Source organism: Coffea arabica, chromosome 7e (assembly GCF_036785885.1).
Source record: "Coffea arabica cultivar ET-39 chromosome 7e, Coffea Arabica ET-39 HiFi, whole genome shotgun sequence".
NCBI lineage: Eukaryota > Viridiplantae > Streptophyta > Magnoliopsida > Gentianales > Rubiaceae > Coffea > Coffea arabica.
Window position 1 is genome coordinate 2239137 of NC_092323.1, and position 18115 is coordinate 2257251.

Here is an 18115-nt window from a genome sequence, read left to right on the forward strand (position 1 = left end):
TTTTTCCACTTTTGATCATGAGAAACAATGTTGTAAATAACCAGCCAAATTTATAGTACATGTTTCGGATCTATCACTTCGACTGTAAGCCATGAATAATGCAGCAAAAGATGAGAGATGCGTTTCCCTATTCTTCATACCGAACGATTTGAAAATCAGTGCGTGGCAAAATTGTGGCATTGATGCCATATTACTAGATACAACTCAATTACAAATATTCATCAACAGTACCTGAGATCCAATATTTCTCGACGTGTACAAGGCACGAGGTAGAAACTACTTTTAGTGCCTGTGAGAATGTCTTCGACCTCTATGCAATGTCTCCCCTTTCTCCCTACTCCACCTCTGGATGATCCTGAAGGCAAAGGACATAACTCCAATGGCAGCCATGGGATAAAATACCCTATAAGGAGCCAAAGCCAGGCCAGAAAGGTAAGAGACGTATCCAGCAAGCAGATAGGCAAAGCTTAGCCTTATTTCCCATCCACGGTTGTCAGGAAAGGGAAAGAAGAAGTTGAACTGTGGCTTTGAGTCAGACATGCCATGCAGCACTACCCCAATGCACAGACAGGAATCCAAGAACCAAGGGAAGTTCTGACCTGCACCAATTCTCTGGAAACGTAGGACAAAATTCATAGACTTGAGTAAAGCAGTTCATGAAAAATGAAGAAAGAAAAATAGATGAGAAATTAAGAAAAGGAGAGGTAACATTTGAGTGCCATTAGAGAACATAACTGGATTTCAACCTATACGAGAAGGACCTGCTTGACCAGTACCACACATTATTTGGTGACCAAATCACCAGAAATTATACTCTTTAAGCAGAATATACACTACTACATTCATGTCAAGAGGCGTATGTAATAAACGCAAACTCCAAAATTTGATCCAACTGTAAAAGAAATTCATGAAAAGTGTATTGCAATCATTGCAAATGAGTTAAAAAAAAATAAATTCAACCCACTTAAAGTACTATTGATGGTTGAACATATATTTTCCAAAACATTATCAGAGTCATATGTCCTATTAACTATCAGAAAAATGTGAATTAAAAGATGCGCAGGAGGTGACGGTTCTATATTTAGCTACTATTTAATGCCCCTTAAATCACTGTAAAACAACTCAGAGGATAATTTGTCTAACAGGTCAAACATCGTTTCCCATCCCAGTACTCTATTACACCGTACAAGTAGTCAGACATAATAATTGTGCAATGCAAAACTGAATGCATTCTCTAGCATCCTCAAACAGATAGGAAAAGGCATTAACAACTAACAAATTTAAGACTACCTCAACATGGATGTTTTTTGCTTTACCTGTATCCATGCCATCATCGAAGGGACAAACATTATTGCTGCAAGCAGATGCAAGATAAGCAAGCCATGCCGATGGTGGAATATTTCCAATTGTGTCTCACCGAAGCTTCTTGCAGAATCTGGGCTATTACACATACTTGCTTCCAGAGGAGAGAGCTTGCTTTCACCACTATACTTTGGCATAAAGTGCATAGAGGCACCGATGCCATTTTCTGATTCTACTGACTGCTTACTTCCAGAATGGCTGTGAAATGAAGTCATATAAAAACTGTTCACAAAAGAGAAGAAATGACTCAGAGAACCTTAAGACGACCCTGAAACACATTAAAGACAAGATAAACTGATCCATGCACCAAACTAATGATGATAGAGAAGTGAACTTTAACAGAACAAAAAGACTACAAGCTATAAATAGCAACTCATATGAGAAGAAGTAACATATTCCACATACGAGACTCTGACCCATACTCATAATAATAATTTTATCTGTGCATGTAGAGAAAAAACACAGTAGATAGGCACTGCTATGGAAGTCGTTAAATTCAATCAAGTCTATGATTAATTAATTGATTAACTGGTGGACATTTCCTATTACATTAGATGTGTTTAACATTTTTTATGCTGGATGGACCAAAACAGGTATGGTCCAGCCACCAGAGAGGTATAACAGGCAGGCAATTTGAAATCAGCGCTATAAAATATCGCAGCCCCCTTGTTCTCACATCATAAGTTGCCCGTTGTTTGCAGCGCAAAATCCATGAAATGTAAGAGCTAAAAGAATATGAAGAGTTCTCTTTGTAAAACACTTCATAGACGATGCACATTGAACTCATACTATTTTTTGTTTCTTCCTTCTCCTAAAATGTTCAAGCCTGAAGATTACTTAAGATTTAAAGACAGTAAAAGCAAGGGCTAAAACTGCTACTACTTGGACTTCATAATTGTCTGATTTTTTTTTTTTTTGACTCTCTTTACAAACAAGACATTAGCATCAAGTTTAGCCCCGTATTGGCTTTAAGAAGCCAATATTTCTTCCTAGGACAAGGTGTATTCTTACATCCTCTCTTTACACCTTAGTCAATAACAAGCCCCTAGTTCTTGACCGAATCTTCCACGCTTTCCTTTGGATGTCTAAGAAGCTACCTATAGCTTAATCATACATTGCCTTTTGGATTCATTTAATTGCTAATGCAGATTCATTTAGTTGCTCCACATTACAATCAATGATTCATACTTGTGGACTAAAGCAGAGACAGTACCTGCAAAGTGCATTATGACAGGAGATAGCATGTGACAAGAGTAACACAAAAAGGCCCAGGGCCGGATGAACAAAGCACACCAATATAACAGCAACCAGTGATGAAATGGCCAATGGATGGAGCGATATAATCCTCACAATCTGTCTCATCAAAAGTTAGACAGGACAAAATAATCTGAGAGTAAATATTTCAATCCCGAAAAGTTGCTTTGAGCTTGAAGGAAAATCAAAGAAGCCAATCACTGAGCAAGAACAGAAGAAACTTTTGAAATAAGCATATTTCAAACATAAACAAACACAACTAGATAACTCATGATTCTACTTGCTATTCAGGAAAATGAATATTGAACTTCAACTTACCTTAAATGACAGAAAGCTCGTGCAAAGATTGAGAAACCAGTGCAGAAACGAAAACGAAAAATTTCCTTCCCATGCTTGCCACCTGCAAAACAAAAAACCATAGCACTGTTTTAGTGGACAGATCAGCATGAAACAGAAACCTCAAGTGAAACTAAAACCAAAGAATGCAAGCTATAGAGATGTAACTAGATTGTTAGACATATTCCTTGATACTTTGAATAGCCCAAGGTGATATGCAGAAAATATAAGCTTCAACGGGAAAGAATGATGCGTGGTTCTTCCATTCTTTTTGTCTATACATCTTTAAATCCCCAAAAAGAAACAATCGAAAAAGAAAAAAGAATCAACTGGAGTATTGTTGTAAGAGAAGCTCTTGCAGATAAACTTGTAAAGTGAACTACGTGGAGGACAACATAAAACATACAGTGCGGACTTGAAGCTAGTTTAGCAAAACCAAAATGTAATAATTACACATTTACAGAATGTACTGATTGGATCCGTGATGACAGAAGGCCCTGCAAAGTTCATTAAGGATGGCAAATCACAGAAAACCTATTTCACCACACATATCTAAACTGTCTAAGAAAATCTCACCACAGAAACCTCTTAAGAAAACCTCAGAAAAAAACCAGAGGGCTTTGGTATCAAAAAAAAAAAAACTTTTACATAGAAATACAGTCTGAGAAGTTGGTAAAAGATAGGAAAAAACTTAGTGAATTGATACATAAGCTGGAATGCTATTTCACCACAGCCCAAAAAGAGAGCGAGTATATAGTGATAGTAGAGAAGATCATGCCCCTTGTTTATTTGAAAATGTTTAGCCTTAACTTGACAAGGATAAAAAGCATGGGAAACTCTTTCGTGTTAATAAAAGCCCATTTAGGAACTTGAGAAAATTCAAATTGGGAGCAGAATTATCTGGTAACAAAAGAAAAAATCAACAGATGTCAAAGAAGTCATCCAGTTTCTCCTAATTTTATAAGTGTTACAGAGGTGTTCAAATGAAAGAAGTCTTACAGATTAAAAAAAAAAAATAGCATACACTCCTCTTCCCCCATGCTTTCCTTTGTTAGCTTACATTGGTGACATAAAATGTAGAAGATGCAATGGAAATTATTACATTTGCATTCCAGCATCTATATCTTAAAGGTCTCAAATTTTCCCATGGAGATAAAAGAGTTCTTTCATGGCTTTAGAGTTCTTTCACTTGAAATTCCAATCACCAACTCAAAGACAATGCATATGTTGTCCAATCACTGCTCCATATGCCTTCTTTCTTTTTTGGCCACAATTTTTGTTCACTAACCTCATAGAGTAATCACCACACACATGTATGAGCAAATAAAAAAATCAGGAAAAAGAAAAACAGCACTAACCATTTCTTGATGAAAACATGTACTGCAGCAGCTATAGAGAAGCCCAATTGTGAAATCAATACCAGCACAACTATGGCCCCATTTGCGAAGAGATAACAAATAATTGAGACAATGAAGAAGATTGAGAAAGGAGGAACCGAAACTGAGCTTGACAAGGAAAAGAACAAGGCAACCAAAATAGGTAGTATGCCTAGAACTAAGAATGGCAATAGAATTCTCAAATTCATTTCCACAGCAGAAAGCAAGGAAGGTATGGGCATATCAAGTTCCCATGCATATGCTTGCTGCATCAGAGCGAAAAAGACAACAGCAATTGCAAGACCAGTAATCTGCATCATATCAGTCCAGAAAGTTAAAAGCTCCAGAAAATAAACAAGATACAAGCAAATGATAAACAACTTGCAGATGACTGGAAATAGAATCAGCAATGAATCAAGGCTTTCTGCCAAAAAATATAAACATGCCACTTTCTCTCCCCTCTTGGGATTCACAAGCAAAGAACAGATAAAAATCACTATGCTCTTGCATTAAAGAAGAGCTCTAGTCAAGCAATGTTTGATAAAGAAGCAAATAGATCCTTCTCAACCTTACCCAAATGTGGATTGCATCAAAGTCTATACTTCATATTCATATACTCTTTGTTATTAATAACATTTTCTAAATCTTGTTCTTTCTGTTGCTATTTTTTATTTGTGACATATACTAGAATTTCAGGCCTTTAGTGTTTGTTAAAAGAGAGATTATCAGTAAGCACATGATTAATGGCACAGCCCAGTTGTAATTTGATGGCAGTAAGTTTCTGCATAGCATCATATCCATATGAATTGGTAAAGAAAATTTAAAATTGGCATATTTTGGCACCAAAAAGAAGCATGTAAGCCAATAAACAATTTGTCAGTCATTTCAGAAAACCAAACTTTAAAAATATAAATTTCTGACATTTCCATTATGTCTTAAATAGAGACTTTGTAGCACTTAAGGGAATATGGGCAAAATATTATTTGAAGGAGATGTCTTGGTGAGACTGGAAGCTGAAATAAGATAAGTACATAGGACTAAAGAAACAGCTAGGGAACCACTGGAACTCAAAGAAGAATTTAACTGGATGAGAAATCATGAATTTACCTTGGGAAAATACAACAGCAAAAATCTACCAGCAGAAGCACTCATAGAAACACTCATGCTAGTTTTATATGAACAATGAGGATCTACCTGTACAGAGGGCAAGTTAAAAACCTTTAAGCTTAAAGCACATTACCCCAGTGGACAACAAAACTATAGTTTCAGGAGTTCGAGCAGCAGCTTAATACAAATATTACCAATAACAGCACAACAGTCTTCTCAGACCCTTGAGTAGAGGTCCAAAGCGCTGGAAATGAATCCACTACTAGTGTTTCAGAATATAGATTAGGAAACACGTGAAGACCAGATGTAGTATCCCAGGCAAGGGCCACAGGAGGAAAACATCGCAGCTTACATAGTCCTGAATTTTTGAAAGTGAATTGGAATTATAAATGAAGGAAAAATCACAAGGTAAAAGGACGAGCTGCTTTTGTCCACGGTGCAGAGAGAGAGAGGAGAAATAATATGGACATGAAGTTCCGGCTGCATCAAAGGATGCCAGAGGAAGATTAAGTGGATGCATAACATGGTGATTGACTTTAACAATTCATGGTGAAAAGTCCCTTCCAATAACATGAATCCATGTCTGACGATTCTGACTTTTATAACCATCCACTGACAACTTGTTTGACACATATAACTTAAATTCCGTAATTTTCTTGCAGTGTTTAAATCAAAAGGATCACTTCACCGCAAAGAGAATCTATTCTGAGTCACTACTTCAGATCTGGGGAACAATATTTGAGGAAGATACAAAAGTTTCAATCAGAAGGAAAATGTCAAGGTCAGACCATGTTTACCTAGAGATGTACCCATATGCAGATAAATATGTACATTTGAATATATGAAACTATGAAACAATGGGGGAAGAGAGGGACGAACAGGAGAGTATAACATAATCCTTACTGCTTGTTTCAATTTCTCCAGAATCTTCAAGAGGAAACTCTGATCCCTTTATTCCACAGCCTGTAGTTTTCAGAGAAAGCTTCACAGGCAGAAGACCTAAGCTTATCGAAAATGATAGATTGAACCCAAGAGGATGATCCTCCTCCAATAAGAAGTCCTGTAAGAATTAGATCACGCAAGTATGAAGCACTCATTAATTTGAGTATATGAAATCATAAGCTTCTTAAGTTTGCAACTAATACTGAGAAATTAAGCTGTATCTTGCACATAATTACCTTTTGAGAGAACATGGAGTGAACCAATGTCCAAGGAGAGAATACTCTCTCCCCTTCCTTTGTCTTGAAGAACTGCCCAACACCCATGGAAGTTGCTGGCGGAGGTCTCCCTGAAAGAGTCTGAGCACTAAAAGGTAAAAATATGCATAATGCTCAAGTTAAGAATTTCAGCACGAAATGTTGTTTTTCTGGATAAAAATTCCATTTGCATATATAATATAGAAAAAAAAGAGAGGAAAATATGAAGTTTTTTTGACTTCAGAATTTGAAATAAAAGATTGACACTCAGTAATTACATACATTCCAATAAAATCACTTCTGTAGAATTTAAACAGTCAGGAGGAAGTCAACAGTACAAAACATGCTGCAGTGTGAAGTTGACAAAATCCAGAAATCAAACAACAGTAAACCTGCAATTGAAATGGAGCAACAATAGCCCTCTGATATCAAGAATAAATGTAGATGACCAGACTGAGTTAATCCTGCCAAAACAATCACTTTGTACCCACGCACAGTACTATAGGGTCCATGTAGTTAGAGAGACAACAATCTTCCCAAGCATCAATCAGTCTCACACCCAAACAACTTGGAATCCTAACTATGTTCAGCTGGCATATCAATATGATTCTCAATGATGCTTGATGGATTCTTTTCTATCCTATCAAAAACACAAAAATAATTTATTGAAGCTCCTGTAGAATTAAATTGAAATGCGTTGATAAAGTAGTGGTGTACTTAATCCAATTAACCAGTCTTCGTATTTCCTACTGAGATAGGCAAAGTAGAGGATTTAAAGGCAGCAAAAAAAATCGGGTTTTTGACATGTATACCAGCACAGCAATCACGTGCAAAAAGAACCAGCACAACAGTAGGACAACTTTCTACATCAATCGAGCTCAGACACTCAGATTTACATGCCAGTTTATGGGGAGCAACTTTGTTTTCCCCCTACCTTCCATCATCTCTTTTATCTTCATCTAATCAATACTACTAGAAATTCCTTAGAATTATCATTTGAAGAAGGCTAAAACCCTCAGACAATAACAGTTAAGTAAGACTAACATGATAAATAAATTGAATGCCATGACAACAAAAGCATTATTCCCTCCAGTTTTTTTGAAAAGAATAAGGCCACCAGATACAGCCAATGGATAAGAAAGCAAACAATCATTTGATATCAAAAGAGATATTAGACCTGAAGTTTACTTTACAGGATTCATAATTGCCAATAAAAATAGCGATATATTTACCTATAAGGCTATAACTATGATTTGTCTCAACACACAACATTTGCCCAACCATGAACCAATAAGCTAATCAATCCAGGTTTTGCATCCAGACAAAATTTTCACCCACTTCAAGATTTTTGCGGAAAATCTAGTCCATTAAATAAGCCATAGAAGTTCCCATACAAAAGACGCTAGATAATTCACTGCAAATGCAAATTACAGAGTCTCAGAGCATGTTACAAAGCATGCAAAGAAGACTTTGAAGGAGATTAAAATGCTTGAGATAAAATACTTGGTAACCATATTGCAGCTTCTAATGAGACTGCTACAAACATAAAGAAATATACGAGAGACAGACTACAGCACTCAATTCCAGAGCCTGCTACTGTCGTTGAGCCTGTCTGTGAAGCATGTTAAAAAACTATATAGATCCAAAATCAGATAGTAAAACAAAATGCAAAAAGATATTAGACCCCTCAACTTAATGGAATCACAAAGAAAGAAAAGGAGGAGCAACAAGCCAGTAGCTTCGAAAAGACTATACCTGGCGAGGTGCCACTGAAATTGTTAAGAATCGGAAGCCACGCATATCATCCGGATCCAACCACAATACAGCAGAAGGAGGTGCTTGCTCTGTCTGACTACCCGGCTCAATCTATTGAACAAGTGCGTAGTCAGACATAATAAGTAGTACAACCTAACGTGCTACAGAAAACTTTACTTTCAGCAAGGTCCTGGTGACATAAGAGGTACATATCATGTACTACCTGCCTTGGAGCTGGACCTGATGGAATATGCACCATCTTTGATGTAACCTCCAAAATTCGTTGGTTAAGAGAAAACTCAGAATTTGAAGTTTCCTTCTCAGGCCAAAGATGAAGTCGAACTCCAGAACATGGGGCAAGATTTGTAACAAAGACAAAATGATCTTTTCCATTTGAGCCCTGATCAGTTAATCAAAATCTGCCCATTTTAATCTACAAGTAGATACAGGAATGATCTTACCACTTTCAACCCTGAAAGTGGAAACTATTTAAAACTAATTTCTGTTTATGTGGAATGAGCTTACCACTTTCAACCCTGAAAGTGGAAACTATTTAAAACTAATTTCTGTTTATGTGGAATGAGCTTACCAGCTTCTCAATGTCCAACCACCGCCTCCTTCCGTCCATAGCCAAAACAGTGACGCTAGTTGTCTGAATATACAAGTCTCTTTCAAGCCCATCCTCATTCCAATGAACATGACTAGGACAAGAAAATGTATGTGATATTTGAGATCCTGCATTACCAAAAAGTACATCAAGTGCCAAAATCATTCTCAATCACGAAAAGCATAACTGCTTGCAATTTGCTTAAGGATAAAACTTAAGAAGACAAAGTTCAAAGGAAGACCAATCTTTAAAAAAAAGAATCGAGATTTCATGGAAGTGCTAGCATCCTCTTCATCGAATTTTTCACAATGAATTTCAGGAAAAAGTTTCTCGCAGATTGCTCCAGACATATTTCCAGTGACTCACTTGTAGCATATGATTGGCACCAAAAGAACATCTAAACATATGAGAAAAAGAACCCAAGGTATACCAGAATAATCCTTGCCATTAAGAAAAGGAATTGGGATTGACTGTTTGGGCAATTTTGACTGTCCCAACCAACCAAAATTTTGTGATATCCCACTATGAAGCATTTTCATGAATATTCCAAGTCTTTTACGTACATCAGGTACAGGTTGACCTTTCTCAGGGTCTATCAGACTAAGGAGAGTGTGAGACACCTGAAAGTAATATCAAACATCAAAATCAGATTCACTCATAGGGTTAAAATGCCCTCACAAGAGAAATCTAACTCACTTGGACAACTAATTGATTACACCATAGAATAACTTGGTGCTCCATAGACAGCCACACGTTCTTCATGCCTGTACTGCTAATGGTAAAACCATGTGTAGGAGGCACAATATCATCAAGGGATTCTAACTTTGATCGTACCTGAGATTGGACATAAAGGAATAAAATTTAATCTACCATCCAAAACATGAAGAAAAACACAAACACTAGCTAAATAGGACAATAAAAGGACATTGTATGACCATTACAACACCTCTGTGCCATCAGTGTAGATAAAGTGACGTGTTAGACTTCACAAAAAGATAGCCAAACGGAATCGGAAGACAACTCAGCTTTCTAAAAACAATCAACAGCATGGTAGCAAAAAATGATGGCACAGATAGGTAAATCTTCAATTCTCATGGTAAAACATGGTAGCTAGCTCTTTAAGAAGAAGCTCAAGAAGCAAATAGCATGAAGAACATGCAATCATGGGAAATCGTCAATTACAGCTTCATCGAATTAATGAAACAAAAAAATGCATTCCTACTACAGTTGCAAAGGGAAACAATACCTGATAATCATTATAACCACCAGAAATTGAAACAACAACTACACGAGAGAGTAAAGGGTCAGACAAATGGTGTCCAGATTGAGAGGTTTGACCCCCATATCCTTTTCTCCACTGATTATTTACACTTGAATAATAATGTCCCAGAGATGGCTGTAAGGCCAAAGGAGGTGACCTGGACATAGAGCAGAAATGACAAGTATTGATTAAAGCATGAGTTTCAAAAACAACAGAGAAACGTTTAATGAGAATTGGAGTTACTGGTGTGGAGTTGAAAGTGTGAGAACAGTCTCAACAGCTGACTTCCTCAAATCAGGGTGGACGATTGCAGCTCTAGCAACAAATCCACCCATTGAATGACCAACTAATATAACATTTCTTGGCAGACTTGCCGAGAAAGCAGCACCTTCTTTTATTCGAATATTGTGAGACTCTTCATACAGATCTAAAATCTGCTAAGACGAGAGATAACAAACAAATAGAAAGACCTAAATACAATAGTAAAAGCAATACAATGCAGAAAAGTTATAAGAGGATGAAATTTCTTTGTGCAAAGTTTGATGATACAAAAGATAAGGCAGTGAAACAAAATGGGGAGCTTGCAAATTCAAGTGACTAATTACTAAAATAGAGATTTCAATTTAGCTGCTAAAACGAGTCACCAAAAAATATCAAATTTATTATGTCCTCAAGATGTAAAACTTCCTTTTCAATACACTGTTGGCATTGTCAAAGCATAAAAAATATGGGGGTTGACAGACTACACAAAACTTACAAGAAAAACACTTTCCAAATAAATTAAATTTGCAGCAGTTAGCTATGTGCACCAAAGAGGCAACACAGAATAGGAATGCAAGAAAGGCTTCTGCAGAATGTAGCCCATTGAGCCCATTCAGAGTAATAAGCAATAGTTATGATAACATACTGCCTGATGCTACTGCATTTCCTAGTGGAAAAAGTCTCAATAATTTAAGATGAACTAGAATGCTAAAAGCATCCATTTCTTGAGTTGGTGCAAACATCAAATTTTGAATACCCTTCCAGAATTTTGAAAATGATGATAGGTAATACCCTGTGAATTGCATATACTACATATCTGGTGTGTTCTTCAAGTATTTGACCATCCATTGCCGAGTGTTCACCTTCAAGGTCCACAGCAAACCAGTCAAGCATGCGAGTATATTGGCTAGGTAAGGGAAAATCTGCCAGATCAGAATCTACTGCTCCCTTTTCAAGATTCTCGCTTGCTTCTTGGTAAAACATATGTTCAAGTGGACCTCCTTGATAAGCCCTATCAGATTCTGCAGCCAGAGATCTGACCTGTAAGGGAAGGAGGAAAAGAAAAAGTTGAATTAGAAAGTTAACAGGGAATCCATTTCCTTCGGTCATATACGGTAAAACGAAATCTGCCAAGTTAGTACAGGTATTCCACATGCCATATTCCACATCAGAATCACAATTTCCAGTGAGATAATTTTGACCTACGAGGCTTATAAAGGATATAAGGGTAATGCCCACTGCTTGGATGAAGTTTGGCAGTAAGAGGAAAACCTTATAAGAAATGAATGGGACTTAAATTACTCGAACAAACCAAGACTCCAAAATGGGAAATTCATAAATCAGGAGAACTAGGTAAGGAAATGACAATAACAGAAAAAAGAAAGCGAAAGACTTACCTGTTTGTAGCTTCCACCATTGCCAGGTACGAAAAGAACAGGAACCCCATTAAGCTTCTTGATGTGCTGATTAAAATCAATCTTCCTCCATCCTTCATGGTACAAGTACAATCCATACTTGGCGGAAGACACGTTTTTAGGTGCGGAGATAGGGATGTAAGTGGGATACATGTAGGTCATAATACAACCATTGGATACCGGTTTTAGCAAGTGAATCAACCCCGCAAGGCTTATCCATACGGCAATTCCAACTACAGCTGCCAATCTTACTCTAGTTATCAAACCTTGCATTCTTGGATTATTACCCATATATGCCCAAACCAAATCTTGAACTTCTTTCATCTGATTCCCAAAATGAGTTCCATCCTTAAAGAAAAACCCAAACAATCAACGAAATAGCTTTAAACTGCCACTTTAAAAGCTAGACACAAGAACCACTCAAAGAAAGGAAAAGAAAATGAACGTTGAAATGAGCGGTAACAAGTTTATCTAACTCAATATAAGTACATAAAGGACTATCATAGTTGCACATAGTAATCATTGGATTGTCGATTACAGAGCGGGGGAAGGGGGGGGGGGGGGGAATGCAATAATCAAGAAAACCGGATGAGGAGGGAGATGTACTTCAATGATGGACCATAATGATCCAATGCTGGTAGTCTCCACTTCCCTTCAGCTTCGGACAGCAAAAGAAAGAGAAGCAATCCTCAAAGAAACAAACCCACCAAGAAAGTTTGCTCTTTTTTCTTGGTTTAAATGAAGAAGGCTGAATACCCAGCTGAAAAATAAGAGATCTAGGAAAAGGATGGGCTTGCTGTACTAGAGATGGACTAACAGAGTAGTACAATCTTCTATCAGTAGCAGATGAGTAGAATAGAAGTGCTGATGCATGAGTAAGTAGTAGTAGTAGTATTAATACTGCTGCTAATCTTTGATTATTCTACCATTTTCATCACACTATTTTCAGTACGATGATAGGGGAGTTAATCCACGTACTAAGACATTGCCTTTTTGAGGAAGGAATCCCTAATTTGTGAAAGTGGCGGGTGATCCACCCAGTCGTCGTCACAGGTGCTAAGTGCTACTGTGATGTGTTGAGCCCAGGCCCGACAGATATTTGGGTTGACCCAGAGTCTGGCCTACACAGTTAGACGACGCCACGTTGGGAATCCCAATAAAGGTACAACAATTCAACGTTCTTTTAAAAAGAGGCTGCGCACTTGTAACTTTTCTTTTTTAATCAAGATTTTTTTTTAAAAAAGGAAGGTTTCTTTTAAAAAAAAAAAATTGGTGGGAATTGTTGAGAGTTACGACGGACAAGATCAAAGAGAGGACACCGCAAATGCTTAGCGCCGATTAGGTTTATTTCATTCCACAAAAGTCAATTGCTTTGAGTCGGAAAAAAAAATGCTCAGCGCCGAGAGTAAATATGAACGTGAGATAGGACAACAAATATTCCTTAAATCCTAGCTAAATCTGAAGACCGGAAGGAGGGAGCTGCAATGATCACTCATGAGCAGTTGATTTTTTTTTTGATAATGATCAAAAGCAGTTGATGTTAGAAGGGAGTTTATCTCATTGAAAGACGGTTTAAATTTTTTTATATTTTTTAAATTTGTTCATAATTTTCTAGTGTATGTTTATTCTATTAATGTAGATTTTTGTGATATAAATAAAAATGGTGTTAAATGATTTCTACCATAACAATGTTCGTTGATGAAATTCCTTTTTATCAAAAAGATGTGCTCTCTGCATTTTTTGCATAAAATTATAGGAATAATTTGATTTTTAATAATATCGCTGTCCTTCCTTCAATTTTCAAAAAATCACATACCTCTTCGATCACTCAATTGGAGCCCATTATTGACATCAATAGTGGTGAAATGACTCTAATACCCTGATTAGGATATATATATATATATATATATTTCAAATTAATTACATATTGCACCAATATAAATATGGGGTTAATAGCAATCTTCTCCATGTTTTCACAAAAACAAAAAAAATTTCCTCGAAATGACTAGCATCACAACTAACCTTCTAATGATTCTCAACTTATATGTCAAATAAATATGCCCACGTTGTTATATGTTTTTCTTTTAAGTTTCACTCTGTCTGTGTTTTTTCTTATATTTTAATTTTCATATATTTTCTTTCTTTCTTTTTCATCCTTTTTCTTCTTCCTTCTTTGACGTTGCCAATACATTTAATTTTACACTCACATGTATATAAACTTTTGATTTGAATTAGCATTTTCTTTCATTGATATTATTGTTGTTTACGTCATCTCAACATTTTCTAACAATTAATTTAACGAAAGAAAGCAGAAATTGAAAAATGAAAATGTCGATTCTATTAATCACAAGTACTAGTACAGTTAATACATGGGAAAATTCTGCCATCACCGTCCACCATGGTACTTTTAAACACAAACCTCGTGGCTCGACAAAATTCAATGGAATCCTGGGCTCCGGCAAGTGTCTATCTTACAAAAAGAAAGAAAGAACAAAAGAAATAAACACAACCTCAAAAGTATTTGATACTACAAGAGCCAGACTTAAAACACCATGGTATACAGCTTCATGTGCAGTTGAACCATAACTGAACCCTCAGCATCAGCAGCTATAACATAATAGCCGTCGTACAGGATGCTGTATACTCTTCAACCAGAAGACACCTCAAGAACCAGGTACAAACCACAACGGCATGCACTCTGATGACAAGTCTATTGTGAAGACTGTCGTTGCAGGAAGATACACCCAACTCAGTAAGAGAACTCATGACCTCGGAGTGATATATACTTCTTCACCCAGATGGCAATGTCCTCAGCACAAGCTTGTGCCTGAGGACTACCAAGAAGGATACCAAGAGTTGCAAATTCATGAACTGCATCCTTGTACTCATAAACAGGAGCATCAACATTCACCTTTCGCAGCTCTTGTGAATAAGCAATAGCCCGGTCTCTCATCCAGTCATGCTCTGCTACAACTGTCAATGTTGGGGGCATCTGCTTTAAAGGTGGTCCATGGTCAGGGAGAAGTGGGTTAGCGGCAGGATGATCCAGGTTGAACTGTTCCTCGGGGAGAAATAGTTTCCACGCAAGTATGCACATAGACTTGTCATACAAATAGGAGTTTGCTAGTCTTATTTCAGAATGTGTCGGAACACTTCCAATGAAAAATGGATACATCAAAACCTGAGCCACCACCTTGACTGGGTCCAAAAGCTTTCCTGCTTCTACGGCTTTTCGAGCCACATAATTAGCAACATTACCCCCGCAACTCACACCAAGTAGAACACATCTGTTTCAAAAGATAAAAGAGACTCATTGATACTGCCTTAACAAAACAAAGAAAACAATACAAGCAGCTTCTCTCCCCCCCACCCGTGGGATGGGGTGGAGGGGAGTGTGCTAGATACATAATGGCATTCTCAACTAACTAATTAATTTACGAGTACACATCTATCTTGCTCTTGATAGTTCCATCTAAATATAAATCTTGGGTATCTAGCAGATTGAGGACACATTCTCAGATGAATTGATCTAGTGAGCTTCTTGCAGCAAACATATCAAAGCCTAAACAAATAATGTCAAAGTAAAATAATATGGTCAGAGTGCCTGAAGTATGCAATTGCAGCATGTAGCAAAACAAAAGAATGTTATGGATGTTCATCATTGGAAGTATTATAGAAGAAACATAAAATGATGAAGAAGAAGCTACGTAACCCTTCATTTTTAAAGAATTAAGAAAATAAAGAACCAAAGAATGTCATGATTTCTCAAGCTTTGGGGGGACAAAGAACACTCTTGAACTAAAAGGCCAAATGTTTGGTTTCTCCTAAGAGTTTTTTTTCTTTTTTTATACACTTCCCACTTGATTGCTACCTCGCAGAAATGCCAGAGTGACCAAATTCACTATCAGCATGATCATTTAATTAAATAAAACAAGAAGAAACTACAGCTACGCCTCTTGGCTGCTAATTTTCAGTAGCAATGTATGGACACCTTTTAATTACATTCAACAAGAAGAAACCTTAGGGTTGTTAGTTTCTGATAGCCTGTGCTCATTTTCTGAACAAGATTCACCATTATTACCCTCCAGAGACGTCAATACCGAACTTAGCCTTTGTAGTCTTTACTGTTATTGTTTCAAAAAATTCTAAACCTTACCAAACTATCAAAGATCACGTAATAAAGAACAAGGGGAGAAAAGAAAAGGCCGTGCGTGTATATTATGGTGAAGATAGTAATGAAGTAATCAACTGTTTGAGAAGGATGTCATTGTAATAGTCAATAAGTTAGGATGCCTTGAAAAGCTTTCAGAGTAAAATTGCAAGCCTTATTTTAGGAAGCTCTGGTACCATCGTATTATCTATACATTACCATGCTTTAGCGACCATGCCATTACAACTGGTATCGTTAACATTCTCGCAAGAATGATCCATAATAGACGCAAGCCAATTAAAGCACACAGAACCAGTAAAAGAAGATAAACAGCACCCTTTTCAGGTCTTTAACAAGATGGAAAGATAGCAGCACCAGCTAAACATACCTTGATGGATCGCCATGAGCAGCCAACCATGGCTCCACCATGGATGCCCCAAATGCATCTGCAATGTGCCCATGAACATCTGACTTTCTCAAATCTGGCCCACCGCCCCGCTTGCTCCCCAAGGACTTGCTACATTCGGCCAAGTTGGCCTGCTTAGCCAACCAATGCAGCACCTTCAACCCATCCTCGAATGCAGCCGGATACCGATTCTCAGGGGCTAACCTGTAACCAACAGCCAACACAATGACATCACACGCCTTGGCAATCCGCCTGCAAAACAAATCATTCGCCACCGAAGCATTGCTCCCACTCACGAACCCTCCACCGTGAAACTGCAACATAACGGGCAATTTTCGACAATTTTTGTTTCCAGGATTATATCCTCCGTAAACCCCACTATCCGATTTCAAATTGACATCGTCACTGCTACAGCCATAGCTATTTCTCCGATGATTCTGAGTCCGGACGGTCACGGTCGGCGTCGTGGTAGTGACTCCATTGGCAGAGCCATAGCTGTTCCGCCGGAGAAGAAGTTGGTTCGGATCGGATCTGGGATCAGAATAATCGAATGGTCGAATATCCTTAGCCCTTGATTTGATGGATTGGGACTTGAAAGCGGAATCGTGGCAGGAGTCAGGAAGAAAGATTCGAAGGGCAAGAGAGGTCAAGGGGTCGATGTGGATGTCCTTGGTGGCAACTCCGTCGGTGAAGGAAGGATTGGCGGCGGCGATGGACTCCTCACGAGGACGAGAGGTGACTCCAAAGGATGAGCTGAGGCCATCATCGGCTTGAGGGTTTTGCAGTCGGTTCTGCAACCGTTGCTTCAGCATAAACTTAAAATAGATACTGTACAATTTCAAACCGACGCTCGGCATTTCCCTAATTCTAATCTTTATCTCGATAACAAAGACATGTTTACCGCAACAACCCAGGGAAAATACCGATTTTCCGACGGAAAAGATTGAATTGAGCTGACTAGATTCGAAACTCCGATTCACAACATCCAAGTGAAGTCAGGAATTGAATCTCGGGCTCTGACAAACGGCAAGATTGCACCTTTTTTTTTTTTTTGGGGTTTAGTTTTTCTTTTGGGATGCAGGTTACCGTCCAAACCGATGATTGGAGTAGAGAGAGGGAGAGGGAGGAAGAGAGGTGGCAAAAAAAGACGGTGGCTGGAGAAGATTACAAATTTATCATCGTTATCATTTTCATGGAATGGACATACTTACTTACTTACTACTACTCGTATTTAGTATCTCCTTTCTTTTAGTATCTCGTTTTTCCAATCAACAACAGCAGTAAGGCGCAAATAGTAGCAGTGTAAGTTTTACTTTTCGGATGTTTCCTGGGGAACTGTGGCTGTTGTGATATTTTGTCGTTGGTAATTCCCCAGAGGAAGAGGATTGATCTTCTTCCTGGGGGTCTATTTTTGTTGTCAAACTCAAGCAGCAGGTGTTGCGGATGTGCCGCATCTGGCGGCCGTTGCTTTAAACTGCCCCTCGACTTTTTAGTTTTTACAAATTACAATAAATTTTACAACAATTCTTACCCCTAACTTTAGAAAAGGGAAAAAATATATATTATGTAGTTGGGGTTTGTGCATCAAGATTCAAGAGTATAATGAGCACTCATTATAAGGGAGTACTT

At 37.7% G+C, this 18115-nt stretch overlaps 2 protein-coding genes across 4 annotated transcripts; both read right to left on the reverse strand.

Moving 5' to 3' along the window:
* Nucleotides 1-96: 96 nt before the first annotated feature.
* On the reverse strand, nt 97-13006 carry LOC113722937 (uncharacterized). 3 transcript variants are annotated; one of them, XM_072059940.1, is made up of 19 exons: nt 12537-13006; nt 11913-12278; nt 11308-11556; nt 10498-10688; nt 10240-10411; nt 9690-9827; nt 9424-9613; nt 8976-9121; nt 8610-8786; nt 8387-8497; nt 6614-6733; nt 6339-6495; nt 5630-5793; nt 5436-5522; nt 4311-4639; nt 2935-3016; nt 2576-2715; nt 1317-1560; nt 97-612 (listed from the first exon to the last, which is right to left on the reverse strand). In XM_072059940.1, exons 2-19 carry the CDS (start codon nt 12252-12254, stop codon nt 283-285), a joined length of 3369 nt encoding a protein of 1122 aa, XP_071916041.1. In that variant the 5' UTR covers nt 12255-12278; nt 12537-13006; the 3' UTR covers nt 97-282. The 3 variants fall into 3 exon arrangements, with proteins under 3 accessions (XP_071916041.1, XP_027101974.2, XP_071916042.1); XM_027246173.2 differs by having other exon boundaries at nt 1317-1584; XM_072059941.1 differs by lacking the exon at nt 8610-8786 and having other exon boundaries at nt 1317-1584.
* A 1239-nt stretch (nt 13007-14245) lies between these two features.
* Nucleotides 14246-17892, reverse strand: LOC113722939 (probable carboxylesterase 16). The gene is made up of 2 exons (XM_027246175.2): nt 16469-17892; nt 14246-15217 (listed from the first exon to the last, which is right to left on the reverse strand). The coding sequence occupies exons 1-2, from the start codon at nt 17341-17343 to the stop codon at nt 14680-14682; spliced, it is 1413 nt and encodes a 470-aa protein (XP_027101976.2). The 5' UTR covers nt 17344-17892; the 3' UTR covers nt 14246-14679.
* Between the last annotated feature and the right edge of the window lie 223 nt (nt 17893-18115).